Source organism: Megalops cyprinoides, chromosome 2, assembly GCF_013368585.1.
Source record: "Megalops cyprinoides isolate fMegCyp1 chromosome 2, fMegCyp1.pri, whole genome shotgun sequence".
Lineage (NCBI taxonomy): Eukaryota > Metazoa > Chordata > Actinopteri > Elopiformes > Megalopidae > Megalops > Megalops cyprinoides.
The window spans coordinates 38,629,563-38,648,907 of record NC_050584.1 but is presented as its reverse complement, the minus strand read 5'-3'; the positions used below and the strand labels follow the sequence as shown (position 1 = coordinate 38,648,907).

Here is a 19,345-nt window from a genome sequence, read left to right as displayed (position 1 = left end):
ATTTGTCAGGCAACTGCGAGTTGCTCAGATGATATAGGTAGCACCTGTCCTCCAATTAGCACCCACTCCACTGTAGCACACTATGAATTGCAGTGTGAAAAATGCTGTGCATTTTGGCACAGTTACAGGAGCCAAGGATATAATTGAACAATTCCGAAACAGGGTTGCAGAAAAGGGATTTTATTGTCAGTAATAAGAAGGATAATTACAGGTGGCTTTTTCAGTCGTATTCTTTATCTTGGCACCGAGAGATACCTTCTCACTCTCTCTTTCTCTCTTTTTTTTCTCAGCTTCCGTGTTTCCAATACATAAAATCTGCAAGTATACGCCAGCCTCTCAACAAATAATACACCCATACCCACCTACCCTCACAAGTGAGTCACCCATACTCACCAATAATAGACTAATCCACTCTCTGCCCCACCCATAGGGCTCCCCTCAACACACGCGTGTGCACACACACACACACACACACACACACACAAACGCACTTACACGTACACAATGATAGACCCTGCAGCGGAGCTGCCCTTCTTCTATGGCAGCATCAGCCGCGCTGAGGCGGAGGACTACCTGAAGCTAGCGGGCATGGCGGACGGGCTGTTCCTGCTGCGGCAGTGCCTGCGCAGCCTGGGTGGCTACGTGCTCTCAGTGGTCTGGAACCTGGAGTTCTACCACTACTCGGTCGAGAAGCAGCTCAACGGCACCTACTCCATCAGCGGCGGCAAGGCCCACTGTGGCCCAGCTGAGCTCTGCGAGTACTACAGCAAGGACCCCGACGGGCTGGTGTGCACCCTGCGGAAGCCCTGCCTGCGGCCCGCCGACACACCCATCCGCAAGGGCGTCTTCGACAACCTGCGGGACAACATGCTACGCGAGTACGTGCGGCAGACCTGGCACCTGGAGGTGAGAGACTGGGGGGCGCTGGGGCCGGGCCGACACACGTGGCACACCAGTCAGTTTCAGCATAAATCTGTCAGGCTTTTGATAGACTTTTTTCTGTACATTATGTTGTGCACAACCCTAGCCTCAGTCAGTGAGTGATCTCTTTAATGTCTGCCACAGGGAGTTAAATTACAAAACCTTGGGTTTGGCTTATGCCGCATGCAGCATAGTCTTAATGAGGCACGAGATCTGCCCTCCACCTCTTCACTGAGTTTATACAGAGAAATTCAAGGTTGCTTTTATCAAAGTGCTTAGAATTTAGAGAGAGGCCTAAAACCTGCAAGAGGGGTGCAACAGCTCACTCAGCTCATCCAGGTTAAAGAGTTGTCCATTCGTGGTGGAACTGGTCTTGTACTGTCCCCACATCCACAGGGGGAGGCCATGGAGCAGGCCATCATCAGCCAAGCCCCTCAGCTGGAGAAGCTGATTGCCACCACTGCCCACGAAAAGATGCCCTGGTACCACGGCAAAATCCCACGGCAGGAGGGCGAGCGCCGCCTCTACTCTGGGGCGCAGCCAGATGGCAAGTTCCTGTAAGTTTTTTAGTTTTATGCAACATGAAATCCCCGTCCCTGTCTTCAGATTTAACGCCTGGTTTGTAGTGAGCTGTCCAAAGCTCAGCAATCTCCACACACCAAATCAAACCACGCTGAAGTGTAGCTTTGCTAGAAAAGGCTAGTTTTGGTTCACAGCAATGAACAGTGTTGTGTTTGTACCTGTGCTACCTCAGAGTGAGAGAGCGGGATGAAACCGGGACCTTTGCACTCTCTGTGATGTATGGCAAAACAGCCTACCACTACCAGATACTACATGACAAGTCTGGGAAATATTCAATGCCAGAGGGAACCAAGTTTGATACAGTGTGGCAGGTAGGTTCTGCAGCCTTATCTGGAAGATGGACCCTATTTTATCATCAAGATCAATGCCTATGTATGCTTAACTGCTTTATTGTCTGTTTTTATTCACTGTCACATACATCACGTTTCAAAATCATATCTGATATAGTTACACATCATCTACACGCTCAGGTCCAACTGGCTGTTGATCAGTGTAGGCTAGAGAGGAACATGTGGTTGATGCAGCTCAGATAGAGACAATATGAACCCCCCCCTGTTCTGTGAAGGGCATCTCCTTTCTCTCTCTTTTCCCCTGCAGTTGGTGGAGTATCTGAAAATGAAGCCCGACGGACTGGTGACCATTCTGCGGGAGTCCTGCGCAAACCCCAACAGCACCACGGGTACATCACAGCTCATACTACTCAGTTCTCAAAGACTGTGCTGTGTCAGGGCTACTTCCCTCTGCTCGTCATTATGTGGTCTGCACTCCATTTGACTGTGTATCTGACACTGCATCACAAACCACTAAATATGATTATGATATTGGTGTTTGTGATTATACTGAGAAGGAAGGGCTCAGCATTGGATACTGATAACTAAAGCAGAAAATATCACGTGAAATAAAACAAAGATCTGACTGAATATTTTCTTCTCCAAACTGCTTTAGCCACTCCTGTGGTACCCTCAGCGGTAAGTATTGACACAAAACTGATTTTCTTTCACTCCTCTTATATAAGTTTTACTAATTAAAATATTAAAATATAGGGGTGGTATGTAAGGTGGTGGTTAAGTGTGATGGTGTTTTGTTTACCTGTGAAAGATAAACACCTTTCTTCTCATCACAGAGAAGGCCCAGAGGAAATGGATACACACCGCCACCTGAAGGTGAGTCTATGACAATGCGGCACAAAACAAATCTTATGGTGCCATAAATGCCTCTCTGCTCTAATGCCATTTCCATTTTGGTATCAGGATAGGCAGTCAATGTCATCTCAGCATCCGTGTGTAGCTCATATAAACCAATTGTTAATTTATTCTATCAAATGCTTCTGTTTGTAATATTGTACAGTGTAGTGAAATCAATTGTAACATAGCAGCAGTGTAGTGAAATAGGAAGTTTGGCATGCAGTCCCCAGGCTACTTGTGAGTAATTCATTCAGTTAATTTCTCCCTGTGACAATGGATAATATGCAAGCTATAAGTAATGCAAGTCTCCCCAGAGAAGAGTGTTTGTTAAACAGATCATTTATTGTTGCTGTTTTATCATGGATATTATTATTAACAATAAAGGTATAATTCTTACAGCATTCCAACCACTGTGCTACATCGCTGCAAATTACATTTCAATAAATTGCACTTAAACGAAAAAAATGCCTTGTACTTGTTACCTACCTCTTCCTTGTAACAACAACAACAGATCCAATAATGAGCACAACAGCATCTATACAAGCAAATATCACAGCTTTAATTATAGTGTTACCATTATTTCAGTAAGAACACCTGAAATAACTGTAATCATGTCATTTTCAAGGCAGTATCCACAATAGGAGTAATATGAATGGCAGCATTTTAGCACAGGACAGTAAGTGAGTAAAGATTAACAACGTCTTGTGATTTGGGGTTCTGCACTAGCCCCTGCCGGTGCCTCCAAGCTGCCTGACACTCTTCCAGGCGAGCGGCGGGCCCTGCCCATGGACACCAGCGTGTACGAGAGCCCCTACAGTGACCCTGAGGCCCTGAAAGAAAAGAAGCTCTTCCTGAAGAGGGAGCAGCTCATGATTGATGAGGTGGAGCTCGGATCAGGGAACTTTGGCTGCGTCAAGAAGGGCGTCTACAAGATGAGAAAGTAATGAGGGGCCAGGTGGCTTTGAGGGAGGGGAGGTGGGGACGACGAATGGGAGACAGGGGGAGAAGTCAGAGAGTCCCCTGTTTCACATTTTACATGCTCTGCTGTACCAACATTCTATTAAGCTGGGCAGATAAGCTAAATGCTTCTGAGCTAAATTCTCTCTTCTCTTGTCTTTTCCCTGTGTTGCTCTGCACCTGGGTGACTAAAAAAAATCTTCCTTCACACCTGGATAGCTAAAAATATCCTCCTATATTTCCTTTCATTCCCCATTAAATGCTTCAGTTGAAGGAGGAAGTGCAGAACAGTATAATTACCGGTGCTTGGTATGTGCTTAAGAACAACTTAAATATTAGTCCAATATTGAACAATGAATTCAGTCACAACAAAGACAGAAGTGACATAATGTAGTCAAGTAGCGAGAGCCATATGCAGGATTACAAGCTTACAAAAACGCTTACAAAAGGTCAGCCAGAAATGTCGTAACATTTGTACAGAATTGTACGAGATAGATGTTCTCTAGCACTGTGATGTAGGGAAAGGTCTAAAATAAGATCTGATACATGCAGCATCAGGAAATAGTTGTTAAAAAGTCATCAGTAGCATGTTGTAAGCCTGTTATATTTATTTAGTATGGGTTGCGGAAGATGACTATTTGAGCCTTAAAAGTAAAAAAAAAATTGTCAGAAAATTAAAAATCCTTTGTGCAGATGCCTGACCTTAGCATTATGGCAGTACATTTCCTTCCAGAAAACCATTGAACTTATCCAGTCCAGGGGCCCTTAGTCACAATGACTTGCTCCCTCTGTAATGCATTTATACAGAATGATTTCACTGGGGTTTTATTGATAAGCTGTGTTGTTTGAAGGACTATGAGAACATTCCAAATTCTTAACACTAAAAACTAAACTACTCAATAAAAGCCTCCATTATTTACAAAGCCCCACATTTGGGGTTAGATTTGATAAGTCCATCTTGACAAATCATACACTGTACTTTCTCCAAAACACCAAATAATTCAAAATATCTTGCAAAGAAAAATCTAATCTTGCAAGAAAAATAACTAAAAATGCACTGCTATCAAATGTTATGTAACAATAAAATTGAACTCTGGATACATAAATCTTTATGAAAAATACAAGTTCATTATCAAAATTATAATGAACAAAAAACATGAACACATTCAAATAAATACAAAATAGTAAGTCTGACATAAAAACAGGCAAATCCATAGACTGGTCAACCTTAAGCATCAAGTCTTTCTTTTGCTTGAGGCCTAGAAGTTGTATTAACATTGAACCAAATGCCCACCACATTGTTACCAATGAGACTCCTGAATTTTGCTGGATGAGGTAGTTGCAGATCCAGGAGATACAGCAAATGTACTGAATTGCTTTGTCACACAAAATTCTCTAAAATGACACACAGTGCCTAGTAATATTCCTGTCACACTGGCTTGGCATATCCCAGATGGCAGTCTGGCTGCGGTGTCAGCGGGTAGATGCTAGCTTAATATGTATAAACACATTTATGTCATTTATGACACTAGCAAATTCCACAGTTCTCTTTTCAGTAAAAGTCATTCAGTTGTGCCTGCATTGCACTTTCACAGAAAAATGACTCAGATGGTTGCAGCATGGTAAATGCCTAACGAATCGAGTGGGTGATGAATAAATTGATATTTTGCATGGGCACATGCAATTGTAGTGTAATTTAATGTCACTGAAGTTAGGTACCTTGCCAAAGAGCTCAATAGCAGTTTGTGAAATGACCCTTGGATCTGTAGCCTGGGCTCTAAACTACACACCATGCCCACATGTCTTTACAGGAAGCACATTGACGTGGCGATCAAGGTGCTGAAGAGTGAAAATGAGAAGTCAGTGAAGGACGAGATGATGAAAGAGGCTGAGATCATGCACCAGCTGGACAACCCCTACATCGTCCGCATGATCGGCCTTTGCCAGGCTGAGAACCTCATGCTGGTCATGGAGATGGCTGCTGCTGGTCCACTCAACAAATTCCTCTCCTCTAAGAAGTGAGTCCTACAAGCTCAACACATCTTCTTACATAGCATTGCCGCTGGTTTCGCCCTTCCAGCATTGTGTAACATACTATGTGGTGATTTATAATTGCGGTAATAGCCCCAAGTCAAAGGTTGCTTGCAGCATTCAGTACAGTAGCTGCTGCTTAACCATCTGAATCTTTTAGCTATGAATTCTTGAGAATGAGATAATAAGGACTCTATTCTTGGTCAAGTCTAATGGTCTACACACTGCACAGGCAGAGCGTTTAAGGGAAAGTGCAATTTATGCCATGTGAGTCACCATTCTCAGACTGTGAACACAGTTACTGGATATTGGATCTGTCTATGCAAACTGCATCACCTCACAGGGACCAAATCCCAGGGGAGAACGTGGTGGAGCTGATGCACCAGGTGTCTCTGGGTATGCTGTACCTAGAGGAGAATAACTTTGTACACAGAGACCTGGCTGCCCGCAACGTGCTGCTGGTCAACCAGCACTATGCCAAAATCAGTGACTTCGGCCTGTCTAAGGCCCTGGGTGCTGATGACAACTATTACAAGGTAGGATTGTATGTCACCACTCTGATTCTTTGTGTGTGCTGTTTGCCAGGTGCTACTTGGAAAAACTGGTATCTGTACATTTAGCTGGATTACTGTTATCAACAGTAAATCGAAATATGATGAGTTAATTGTTAAATTCCTTGTACGTCTTTTTTCTCTATCTCCCTCTCTCTTTGTGTTTTTTTTTTTTTTTTTGGTAGGCACGCACAGCAGGAAAGTGGCCACTGAAATGGTATGCTCCAGAATGTATCAACTTCCACAAGTTCTCTAGCAAAAGTGACGTTTGGAGCTATGGGATCACCATGTGGGAGGCCTTCTCTTATGGAGGGAAACCATACAAGGTAGGACAATGAATGAGACGTACTAAAGAATCCAAGCAGGGAGTATAAGGATGAGGGTCAACAGCAACAGTTGGTTTTCAAATAAAAATGGGACACAAAGTGATGTAAAACAACATACTATGTCTCTTCCTTGAAAAATTCAATGAAAGTAGTTTTCGTTTTTTTATTTAATGGCATGGTTATGTTCAAATGTCCTTGTGAAGTCAAGCGCTCACTTATTCTGAATCTCAAAGCCTGTAAAGAAAGCCTTATGACAAACATGTAAACACTGTTATGAAGAAGCATTGAATCAGTCTGTGTGTTATTTAGGACAATGAAGGAAAGAATGTGTCACAACATGACAGGCTATTCTGATGTCATAAAAAAAACAATATGACAATATCTACAAATGTCTAACCTTACATACACTTTCGGCCTTATGTGTTGTCTGTATTTCTGATTAGTACTTTATTCACCTGTCTAATTCAACCTGGACTTGTCTTGGGCAGAAAATGAAGGGTCCAGAGGTGACCAGTTTCATTGAGAGCGGGAAACGCATGGATTGCCCACCTGGGTGTCCAGACATGATGTATGCTCTGATGTTGGAGTGCTGGACATACAAGTGAGAACCCCATGATCTTACTGGAGTTGGGCTATGTTTGTATACAGAGATTGTGTTTGACATCTAGAAAAATGTAGCATTCACATTCTCACAAGAACATGCCTATATCTACATAACATATCAGATCATATTTCCTGTTGTGCACATCATATTGTATCATAGTTTCAAATAAATATGTTATATGTGCAGCAACAAGAATCAGGAAAAATATGCAGAGGGTATACATCACCTGTGGAACAATGACAATGATAAGTTTCATAATAAATGTGATGTATTGATGCAGCTGTGTCTGACATCTCCCTCTTAAGGCAAGAGGAGAGGCCCAATTTTGCCAAGGTGGAGGAACGGATGCGAACCTACTATTACTCCGTCTCCAAGAAGACTCCGCCAGAGGACAAGACAGAAGCCAATGCTGACGCAGCCCTGCCCGTGTAGAGCAGGAACCAGCACCACTCTGTCCCTGGGCCTTTTAGGGCTACCTTTGTGTGTCTCTGTGGAAGAATAAAGGACATGAAAGACACTTGCAGCTTCAGCTAGGTCTAAAAACCACTTGTCATAGAAATTTTAAGAAGCTTGTGCATGATTCTGTTGAAGAGACACACAGACGTTTGTTTGTCCACAAGATTATTCTTGTAGTTTCGTGTCAGTTACTCCACAAAGGTGATGTACTCTATCTCATGCGTTTTTAAAGACAACTTCCTGAAAAGTTCTGCAGAAGATAAAGAAGTCCGAATGCAGCTTTACGATTATTGTTATTGTTTATGTTTTATAGGATGGGATATTTGTGGTATTCATCGTAAATCAAACTAGTACAACTAAACTATTAAACTGTTCCAATCAAAATGCTGTGAAAACACTTTGGAAAAAGTTTGAATTTGAACTTCCATCTCACAATTTAAATAAAAGCATTTGCATTGCATGTGGACTACGTTTATCTCTGTGTCCTGCTGCGTGTGCTTATGTATTCATTTGTTTCTGCGACATGTAGCCAGGTCATTCAGTGATAACGCTGTAAAACAAATATACAAGTTTCATTCAGAAACTTAGGGAGTAACTACAAGCATTTTATGCTAGCAAAAACGGAATACATATTTTGCATTCCAAAATGGTCTTTAAGGGTTATAAAGGGAATATTTTTTTCCTTGTATAACACTCTGTATGTCCTTCTCACGTATAGTAAGATTATGCGGGCAAATATAACTGGCACGTTCAATAGGCTACACCAGTTTCTTAAGATACCCAACAACTAAATGTTGGCGAACTGTGATCATTGACGGCTAGATTAGCCTACACTATTTTGTTCACTCTCATTGTTAACTGAACAATACTTGATAGGCTACATTAACACTGATGGCTGATGCAGATTTGACAAAACCGGATAACTGCTGTACAATTTCGCCATATAAACACTTGTTGGGGGATATTTCGTCGTCTACGAATATCAATTCCGCCACAGACGTTGTACAATGACGTTTCATCAAAGGAAGTGTTTTTTGTATGGTAGGGAGGGGCCTTCTATCACTTTGAACAGAAAGTCGCTAGAACATTAATATTTATCATGAGGTACTGTAACTTTAAGATATAATTGTACAGCTTGATGTAATTCGTGGTGCCCTTTACAATTAAAAAGACGGGACTATTTTCGCGACCAGGAACAAAATAAATCGGAAGAATAATACTTAAGCGGAACAAGAAAGTGGCTTGGTTGGTGAGTTGCCCACACAGGAAAAGTAGCAAAGAGCTAGCAAGCTGTTTACAATTTAGGAGATACATTTAAAATGGTACACAACAGTTATGTCGTACTTTGTCAAATAATTCTTTAGAGAGCCTACAACGCAATAAGTCATTATGCGCGATCGTATCTCTTATCCTCTGAAAATTTGAAACTTTTCGCTCTCGTCACATGCTATTGTGGTCAAGGCTCATCTGTTTCGTTTTCTATCCGTTAACTCTTAACTATCTTTATCGTGCTATTTTAATACGCAGTTACAACGCAGTTAGCTAGCTAGTTATTCATGGGTCAACTGTCATCAGGACCATTACAGAATATGCCTTATTTTGCCTATTCGCCTGTTGCTTCAGGTGACAGCTAGCTAGCTAATAAGGCTGATGCTCGCACGAAAGGGGGCCTCGTCGTTGGCTAGTGTGCTGTTGAAATGGCTGTGTAGAAGACATGAGAAGGAAATGAGTCACCCTGCTTTAACATTAGCACTTCTATAGGAGTGATCAGCTTAGCCTGTAAGCCCTTCATTTTGGCGGGGTTACACATAGTAGTAACATTTGAGCAATAAATTATCTTAAGTGGCTAACATTAACGTTTGCTGCTTGATAGATATAACAAAGTTTACTTGAGCTATCCTTGAAAGGAATAGCTTAGCTTTGATCAGACATGGAAAGAATTTGTAACTTGTATGTATGTACAAGCATTCACATTATTAACTTATACAGGCTCCAGTCTCCCTGCTGTAAGGCTTTCTTGTACTCCTATTCTAATTGCACACCTTCTGGTGAAATTTGGAAAACCTAGAATTGGAGAGAAAATTATTTGAATTTATGTTTGTTAGGTGTCAAATGAGATGGCAAGTTGAAACCTAAGATGATGTTACGTTTGGGAATGTTGCTGTCACTGTACCTAGTTCTGCAGCCACAGGATTGTTATGAAAATGCACACCTTATCTGATGATGCAGTAGATGTTGCAAACAGATACCCCAACCATAGGTTGTTGTAATACATTGCTAGTGATAAGGACACTGAACATCCAGGGTTTTTTTTTTCTTCAACATGCACTTATCACAGTAAAACCCTTGTTACTTTAAAACGTACTTGTTACTGAATAACCTGCTGGAGTAAATGGAAGCAGGACACATTCTCTCTATAATGGGTCAGTGGATCTAGGCTGGTTCAGCAGAAACTCCCTATTAAGGTTTCTCAGAATTCAGAGCAGGTGGCTCAAGCTGAAGAAAGAAACACTATCTTCATAAGGAAATTATTCAAAGTGACAATTATTATTTTAATTCAGTATTAAGAATAATTTGCTAATTCTTACAACAAACCATTGTGCAGCATTTCTCAGAGTTGTCTAGACAGCTGAGGGAAAAAAAAAGTTTGACCTGGTTCTCATATTATATACTTAACCTTCCATTTCTCCCTCTCTCTTACCTCTCCTTGCTGTCTGTATCACTGTCCTCTCCTTTCTCTCTGTCTGTGTGACAGGTCCCAGGAGCTCCAGGAGTGGAAACAGCTGTGCGTGTTTCAAGTGAAATTAAGACGTCCCCCTAGCAACGACTTCTCTGTTGCTGTTTGTAATTTCACCGACAATCACTATCAGAGCAGGTCTTGTCAGTGGCACAGAGGGGGAGCCTTTTAAATAAAACAGTACAAAATCAAGAAGTCCTCACTCCGCCATGTCTCTAGCGCTGAAGCAGGTCTTCAACAAGGACAGGACATTCCGGCCGAAGCGGAAGTTCGAGCCAGGCACGCAGCGCTTCGAGCTGCACAAGAAGGCGCAGGCCTCGCTGAACGCCGGGCTGGACCTGAAGCAGGCCGTGCAGCTGCCGCATGGCGAGGACCTGCACGACTGGGTGGCGGTGCACGTGGTGGACTTCTTCAACCGCATCAACCTCATCTACGGCACCATCAGCGACTCCTGCACCGACCAGTCTTGCCCCGTCATGTCGGGCGGGCCGAAGTATGAATACCGCTGGCAGGACGAGCACAAGTACAAGAAGCCCACTGCGCTGCCTGCCCCCAAGTACATGAGCCTGCTGATGGACTGGATAGAGGTGCAGATCAACAACGAGGACATCTTCCCCACCAATGTCGGTAAGGCCAGAAAATCAAAGATCTCTTTAAAGCACATTTGAAATCACTGGGACTCAATGATCCAGTATCTTACTAGGCCACATTGTCAGATATCAATGACATGGGTATGTGTAAAGATTCATACCCAGCTGATTTGTCCACTATTCAGACTGCTATGAGCGTTAGTACCTCTTAGACATGGTTTGGCCTGGGCAGCGAGTGGTTTTGCCCTCCAAACTGACAATTAATATGACCAGACAGGCTGAATGGAATTAGGTGTGGTTATTTTTTAAAAGACAGAACACAGGCCTGTTACAAATGAATGAGTCTATTGAGGACATATTTGGTAAAGTGATCATTAATATTGTTTGTTTTCTTTGCAAATACGCCCTTACATAGAGGGCTTGTAATTGCATATTACAGATTACCCTTAATATGATAATGATATAAAGGCGAGCTTAAAGAAATCAAAGTAAGGGTATAGAGCTAGTGCACTTACATGTATTCTTAGATCACATATTATGTTTTGTTAGATCACATATTATGACAAGTTTTACAGAATGATAGATGCACAACCATGTAGGCCTACATGGATGATGGGAATGACACCAGAGGAAATGGAAGCTGACAAGAAGGCTCAATTAAGTGATCCTCCATACTGAATAGTATAACTATCCCCCATTTCAGGACAAAAATACCTCATCAAAGTAGGCTAGAGTAATTAACGGTTCCTTCTGGGGCTCCTCCCCCACCCTGACCACAGCATGTGACCAGAAACATTCAAACTATGACTTTGAAAATGGGTCATAGAGAGTACAGTGGGGTATAAATAAACTTTCATGTTATGCATAGCTGCATTACTTTTGGAACGGATCCCAAAAATCAGTTGGGTGTCACAATAAATGCTTCTGAGCCCATCTAAGCTTGGTTGATGCCTGACTATATATGTTCAAAGATAATGCAAGATTGAAAGTGTTGTGCTGATTACATGTGAAAATATGCTTCTGTAATTGTTAAATTTTTCTGATGTCAGAGGACATACTTTAGCCAGAAGCAAATCAACAGGGTTATCGGCAGTGGATGTTTTCCCTGTGACGCTAAAGATAGCACAAGACTTTGAGCAAAGCGTTTAGCCTGGTGGGGGCCTCAGGAAAAAAAGAGTCCCAACATGCATGGCTCTGCAGATGTGATTTTACATATTGGACATGATTGGGAGGCCTCAGGACGTTTGCCTGTTCACTCCCCAAGGCATGCTTTGGAGATGATGATTTCAGTAAAGGAATAAATTTGTCAGTGCTGCCGTAGCCTGCAGTCATGCAGAGAGATGACATCACAGACTGTGCTGACATGCACATCATATTCCAGATAATGGTCCTTACTCTGGTTACAGTCATGTTCTGAATAAGCTGGTTACGCGCACCATGAAACGCGACCAGTGCTAATCTTTCTGTATATATGGTAATCAGAGCATCTTGGATAGGTCTCGTAAAGGACCGGCGCGCAATTCCCTGCTAATTAGTTTATTTTGGAGAATGGCTCAGGAGGTGCTCGCTTTTGTGTTATTTTGTGTCTTTTTCTTAGTGCTTTTGTGAAATAGACGATTGTGAGATAATCATTCCGGTCTGTATCCCAACAGTGGCAGACAACAGCTTATATCTGCTGCAATTCACCATTTATGCCACACGGAAACACTGGTACATAATCGCTGAATGTTCTCATTGAGGATGGGTGGGTGAAGGTTGTAATGGTGGAATTTACAACATAGAGTGGAAGGAAAACTTAAATATAAAAAAAAATATCTATTATTTTTCCTGATGGCTGATGTGACTCTAAATGTACTGACACAGTTAACCTGCATATATATGGCAATACTCCTATGGCATAGCTTTTGGAGAATAAATTGCAAGATGCTAGGCAGTGCACATAATGGATTCCTTGTGAAGCACTGCAAATGCCCAGACACATGGGAATATTGCATAATAAGTGTTTACATGACTCAGTATTCTATTCCGCATGTTTGTTCAGGTTTCTCATAACTAGCATACTGGCTTATTCAGGTTATGGTTATCAGAATAAGGTGTGAAAATGGCATCATAGTCATACTTGAATACTTGAATATTTTATATGTTAAATGACTTAGATGTGAATGTCACTGTACCTATTTATACATGCAGCTGCAGCTGCATTCTTCAGACCAACCATGTTGGTGTCATGTGACTCAAATACAGAGGAGCCTCAGTTGTAATGCCCTTTTTTTTAATCATCATTCAGATTATACGCTGTCACACTAGCCTTGTTGTTCTTTGTATTTATTTGATTTTGTTTGGTTCCCTTAAGGCACGCCCTTCCCCAAGACATTCATGCAAGTGGCAAAGAAGATCCTTTCTCGCCTGTTCCGTGTGTTTGTCCACGTCTACATCCACCACTTCGACCGTGTGAGCCAAATGGGGGCAGAGGCCCACGTCAACACCTGCTACAAGCACTTCTTCTACTTTGTCAAAGAGTTCAACCTCATTGACCACAAAGAGCTGGAGCCACTGGTGAGCGAGACATTGTTCTTTACCATTATGGGCATGTGTGTTTGTATCAAAAAGCATCACAGGTGGTGCATGGCAACTTGTGATTCAGTGAACCCATCACATACATCTCTTGGAAAACTTGGCTGATTCATTGTGAATTGTCGTGAGTATTTGCAGCTCAACAAAGTGAGATGCCATAATGCCGCTTCTGAGCCTCTATGCCATGTCTCTCCCGCAGAAAGAGATGACGTCACGGATGTGTCACTGAGAGGGACCACCACTGGATATGTGTCTGCAGCACAGTCCCCCCACAGAGGAACAGGGCCAACCACACAGGAGACCGAAACAGGATATTCAATCAGAAAGAGTCTATTTTTATAAATATTTACTGTAATGACCTATTTAGCAAGAAATAAATTAAACAGCCTATTTTCTATTGTTTTTGTGAAGCTGAGTTTTATTACTGTCCAGTATTAAGCATTTGTTTTTAATCTGAAGCTGAAACATTTCTTTGAAATTTCGCTGCCAAGCTTTTTTTCACCATTCTGCTCACCTGCCTATTACCTGTGATACAGTCTTCGATGTTGTGTTTTCTGGAGCACATGGCCTGATAGTGGCAAGGGTGCAAGCCCTAGTTTGTAATTTACCTGTGTTTGTTATTATGTTCCTGAAACGTGACTGAAGGTAGACAACCGTTGACTGATAAACGCTGGCTTAGAGACTGCCTGCTGAATAATCATGGACATGACTGATGTTACTTCATATTTCACTAGCATAGCATAAAGTATATTCAAAGGAAATAGCCCCAACTTCATACATTTGCTGGAGTCATCGGTACTACACTGTTTATTTGTATGCATAAATCAAAATGTGTGTTCAGTGCTCCTTGTCTGTTTCTTCCAATTCAAACTAAGACAAGTTATCCTTTGTTTTATGGTGTAGAGAATGTTTAAATTCATTGTTTTATGTTTATCTTCCATTGTTCTGTCCATTACATTTCTTTTTTATGAATGTACTTTTATAAATGGATGTATTGATTCACAAAACATCTCTGAATAACAAAATATTAAATGTTATTGTCCACTAGATGGCGTAAGGAGTGCATACATAAAGGCATAAGCAGAGACGCTCTCTGCATGCTCAAATAATTCGCCTCCAAGTGTGAACTGAGAGAATGAAGTCTCAGCACAGATCTGTAAGTAGGGATTCATGCACCATGCAATCTGTTCAATGCACTTTGTAGAACTGAGTACGGGAAAAGTACAGCTTATGACTAAAACATCTAGGTTAATAATTCGGTATGCAACAATAAGACGGTTATGCAACAATTTGGGCAAACCCTAGATTGTACGGTACAGCAATACAATGATGTTATTAAAATAGCGATAAAATCAAGTGATCTCAACTGTTTTGTGCAAAATATGGATACAGACTTAGAATCAGTGGTGGGGGTCAAAATATATATACTATTGAGGGTATATCTACACTTAAAATTGGATTAAGTGTACTGGGATGATGTGATTTTTGAAATCAAGTGTCAGTTGAACCACTTACAAATGTATTAATACTTTTACTAAGGCAAGATGTTTGGCTCTGATGATGGAAGAAGGAAGAAAATCAGTTTGTTATATCCACTTATATTGATATTGTCTTTTTAATTGGATGATGCTTGTTAATGACTTGCGAAGTACATTGTCAAATAAATTTATTTTACCCACACTTTGTTTTTGTGCTGTTTTCCCTTGCAAGTTGTCTGGGCACTATTGTCACCGTATTAGGACAATGTGAGTATCTATATACTGGGTGTAAACAGTAAAATGGATGGTAATTTTTTTAATTTGAATTGTAGAACGTAGTCTGTGCAGATCTATACATGGTGTCAAAGCTGTAAAAAATAGTGTGCTTGGATATACAGCTGTAATAAAATAAAAATAGACTGGGATCCAAGTGCGGTCAGCAGTATACCTAATCACGGAAAACAAAAACGTAGTCAGGGACGAACCGGGTCGGTAACGGGAAGCAACAGTAACCACATCCAAAAACACAAGCAAGGTCCAAAGAACAGGCGAGGGTCAAAAACGGCAGTCAAAATACAGAATGGCAGCGCGCAACTTAGTAGTGTTGCAAGAAACAACACCTCACAATGAGGCAGCACTAACTGAGTCCTTATGTAGTCAGGAACTGATTGAATAACGAGTCACAGGTGCGCTTGATGAGTGGGTGAGGTTGAGCCGGGCTGAACTGGGCGTGGCTGAGCTGGCTGACTGGGAGCGGGTGGTACAATAGCAAACCAAAGGAGGTCGTATTCATGTTGGTCAGACCACATTTATACGGCTGTGTCCACTGGCAGTCACCACACTATACTAAGAATAAAATGAATGGAAACAAGACTGGCCAGTTTTCAAACATATATGAATTGTGAAAAGAGGCTTAAATAGCTTATTGCCAGTAAAAGACTCAGGGAGTTTGATCATTATTTGTTTTGTTGTTTGATTTATAGAGGGTAACACGGGTTACAGAAGCTGTTTCAAGCTGTGCTCTCAGTAGAACAAGAGCAGATATATGCAGCTGCCAAGTTGAAGATACTAGGAAGTATTTTGCCACTCGGATTTATTAATTCATGAAAATTTCTCATTGAATATGTTGTAAAACAAGCCATAAGTTGCAGGCAGCCAGAGGGTTTGAATGTCTGGTGACTTTGAGCAACTATAAAGAGTACAATGTAGAGACAATGTCAGAGAAATATTTCAAATATGAGATGAATGAGTGAATACTGACTAGCATTGTGCCAAAACTGTACCTGGCAGGGGTCACGTTCTGTGTGAGCTACAAAAACCAGCTGCTGCGCATCTAGAAGAAATCCTCGATATGTGTGCCGAAAGTGAGAGGTGTGAATGAATGCTGTGAGAAGTTATGTACAGGTGTGAAAGACGCATTTTAGCTGCCAGATTGGGTGACGTTAATGACCTAGAGCAAGGATAACTATTTCACACACATCTAGATACATTTATACTAGAATGATAAATGTGACAAATTGGATCAGGCAATGAAATGAAGAGTAAAGGAAAACTCAAGATCTGCAACCACATTAGGCATGAACGCTGCGTGCTGTTGGAAGATAGTGACCTGATGAAAATTAAATTCGATAGTAACTGGCATTACTTCGGTCCTAGGTTAACAAAGAGTAATTTGCAGACATTTGTAGAATATGACCAGTAAGTGTTCCAAAACTCAGAACACTCAGGCAGGTAAGAGTTAACGAATTAAAACAAAGCAGGAGCGAAACAATAAATACTGAGCCGGTGTGGCTCGAAAGCCTAACAGTACAATAATTCAATTCAAAACGTCACTGGCTAGACTGTAGAAACATAGCAGACCAAACTGCCATCTTGCACAGTAAAATTTGAGAGTGCCTTTCAATTCTATAATCCACTTCTGTGGTCTGGTTATTTGTTTCATTCGTTATCTATATTTTGTGTACAGCTGGCTGATTGGCCCACGAGGATTATACACTTCAAAATATGTAAACAAACGCATGAACCCCCACAAAGAAGTACCGTCTTTTGTCACACATTGGAAATGCAATCATTTTAGCAACCAGCAGTATAACAATATTTCATTCGTTTCAAATAGTGTGTTAAGACAAGAATTTATTCATATAACTGCTGGAAGTATTCAAAAGCAAGAGACTTCCACACGTGGGGTCGGGGGCCCATCCTCCAACAGTCTTCGCCGGTCTTGTCTCCGTGCAGTACGTGTTCGAGCTGCTAGCAAGAGTTGCAATGCTGTGTAGCAGAAATAAGCATTCATTAGTATTCGAGATGACGGAAGGCGATGCAATAAGAGGCGGATCCAGCGGCTGGGATATGTTTCACTTCGGTGCTCTCCGCTTTGGGATTTTACCTTAATCCGAGGGTCGTTTTAAAATTTAATGGAGGACCTCAGAAGAATAATGTTAAAGGAATGAAATGTAACCAGCGTTCACCCCACTGTCCAAAACTGTTAAGCGTAGAAAACCCTGAAGAATTCTTGAAATTCTGTGTTCGTATGTAGAGAGTGCTAGAATATCATCATCATTACGTCAAGGAGAATTGTCTGGCTCTTTTTGTGAAGAGATGTACTGTAACTGTACTGTATTTTCACCCTGTAACCTACATCCTGGATTCTCGGTACAGCTAGTATTTCGATATGGACCATTAAATCTGTGTTGATCTCAAGCTTTTGATAAAGATCCAGTTTATTACAAATCTGTACAAATTCCTTGAAATTTCTCTTATTGTGGTTATACCCATCAAAACACCCACGGTAATGCTTCAGTCTTGGAGCAGTAACCACTGCCCAAAAAGGAGCCTTTGTTGGGTTTACCCAAATCTTGGACTTATACTCAAAAAAAAAAAAAAAAAAAAAATCCATCTGCAAGAAAAGGTTGAGAAAATAGACGAGGAAGTACAGTTGTGTAACATGGGTTGACACAAGTTGCACAATCAATAATACAATTTTCTGGGCTGTATGAAATTCATCTGGTGGAAAACACATAGCATTACTCAAGAATGTGCATTCTTAAAATATAGAATACTCCTTGAAAGTGGCCTGTGTTTTTGACTTAAAACATTTTTCAGTTTTTCTATCCTGCACAAGAATACAAATGTATGCAATATACCTTTGCAACATAAAACATTTTGCATGCCTGAAACTGTCCACTCTTTTGCTCTTTACATTTGGATTTGGACAATGAATATGCAGTTTTGATCAGGTTTCAGTTGTACTTGAGTATAACATTTGTCCAACTCTTTTCTACAATTTACTCTGTGTGCAGGTTACATCATAGCTGGCAACAGCACTACACCTATCACTTCACTTCAGATTAACATTATGTACAGTACAAGTGTTTCATGTCACAGTTACAGTCACTCTAAATGACTTTGCCATAACCTTGGAAGAGGTGATTATGGTAAAACCTTGGTGACCAAGACCTTGTGATTTCAGTTCTTGCTGTAGTAATGTTTCAGTTTAACAAAGAAAATAGGACAAAGGCCCAAATTTCCCAGGAAGTGTCTGAACAGGCAAGGTTATGAGATTAAACAAATACAAAATTCAAAGAAGTTTGATTTTTTCTGTTTGAATTTTTGTTCTCTTGCAAGTATATGCTCATGGTTATTTTCATTTTATAGTTCCGATAAGTACAGATAAGCAGTTGTAGTGGTTATGCATGGCGCAGCATACAGCACATGGCCTCATCACATCTCTGTTATCAGAAAAACATATACCACACAGTCAGCACTACATATCTTATGGAGATAGGATGAATAATAATCTGCATGTAAGTAGAGATATATACTACCAGGCAGAGGTAGTGGGGGTTTATAGATAGAGTCAAGTTTTGCCTTTAAACCAAAGCTGCTAATATTTTTTTCTTTGTACCAGGAACTGTGTTCCAGGAAAGCTCAAATTGGTCACCATGTGTATAAATCTAAGCCATGTGAACGTGAAAGCTGACTCTTCGGAAAGTTTGTGCTGCCCAGTTGTAACAGAATAGCTCTAGTGACCATGGCACACCCATCCATTTAGCACATGCTACCCCCCCCCCCCCCCCCCCCGCTGTCCACACATACACACACACAACTTTGCTTTCTCACACACTGCCTGAATTCCAGCACTCCAAATGCAAGGTATGCCTCTGAAAGGTTACCTTAGTAAAATCAGATGTCAGTGTGTGGAGCTGTGCATTTCCCGTGTTTTCCATTGATCTTTGCAGTACAGAACTGCATGCCATTATTGCAGCTAGAGTGCATTTTCACAGCTTCTTCCAGATCCGATCCTGTAAACACATTCCGTCTCCTGCTCAAACCCTCTTAATTTCCAGATGCTATA

At 41.3% G+C, this 19,345-nt stretch overlaps 2 protein-coding genes across 2 annotated transcripts; both read left to right on the top strand.

The window, feature by feature from the left end:
- The first annotated feature begins 478 nt into the window (after positions 1–478).
- On the top strand, positions 479–7,664 carry LOC118773006 (tyrosine-protein kinase ZAP-70). The gene is made up of 12 exons (XM_036521732.1): positions 479–906; positions 1,318–1,478; positions 1,676–1,814; positions 2,101–2,182; positions 2,449–2,471; positions 2,627–2,666; positions 3,414–3,627; positions 5,456–5,662; positions 6,019–6,211; positions 6,412–6,552; positions 7,041–7,153; positions 7,462–7,664. The coding sequence occupies exons 1-12, from the start codon at positions 505–507 to the stop codon at positions 7,586–7,588; spliced, it is 1,842 nt and encodes a 613-aa protein (XP_036377625.1). The 5' UTR covers positions 479–504; the 3' UTR covers positions 7,589–7,664.
- A 998-nt stretch (positions 7,665–8,662) lies between these two features.
- mob3a (MOB kinase activator 3A) lies at positions 8,663–14,325 on the top strand. The gene is made up of 4 exons (XM_036521481.1): positions 8,663–8,861; positions 10,368–10,976; positions 13,293–13,495; positions 13,713–14,325. Exons 2-4 carry the CDS (start codon positions 10,559–10,561, stop codon positions 13,740–13,742), a joined length of 651 nt encoding a protein of 216 aa, XP_036377374.1. The 5' UTR covers positions 8,663–8,861; positions 10,368–10,558; the 3' UTR covers positions 13,743–14,325.
- The last annotated feature ends 5,020 nt before the right edge of the window (positions 14,326–19,345 follow it).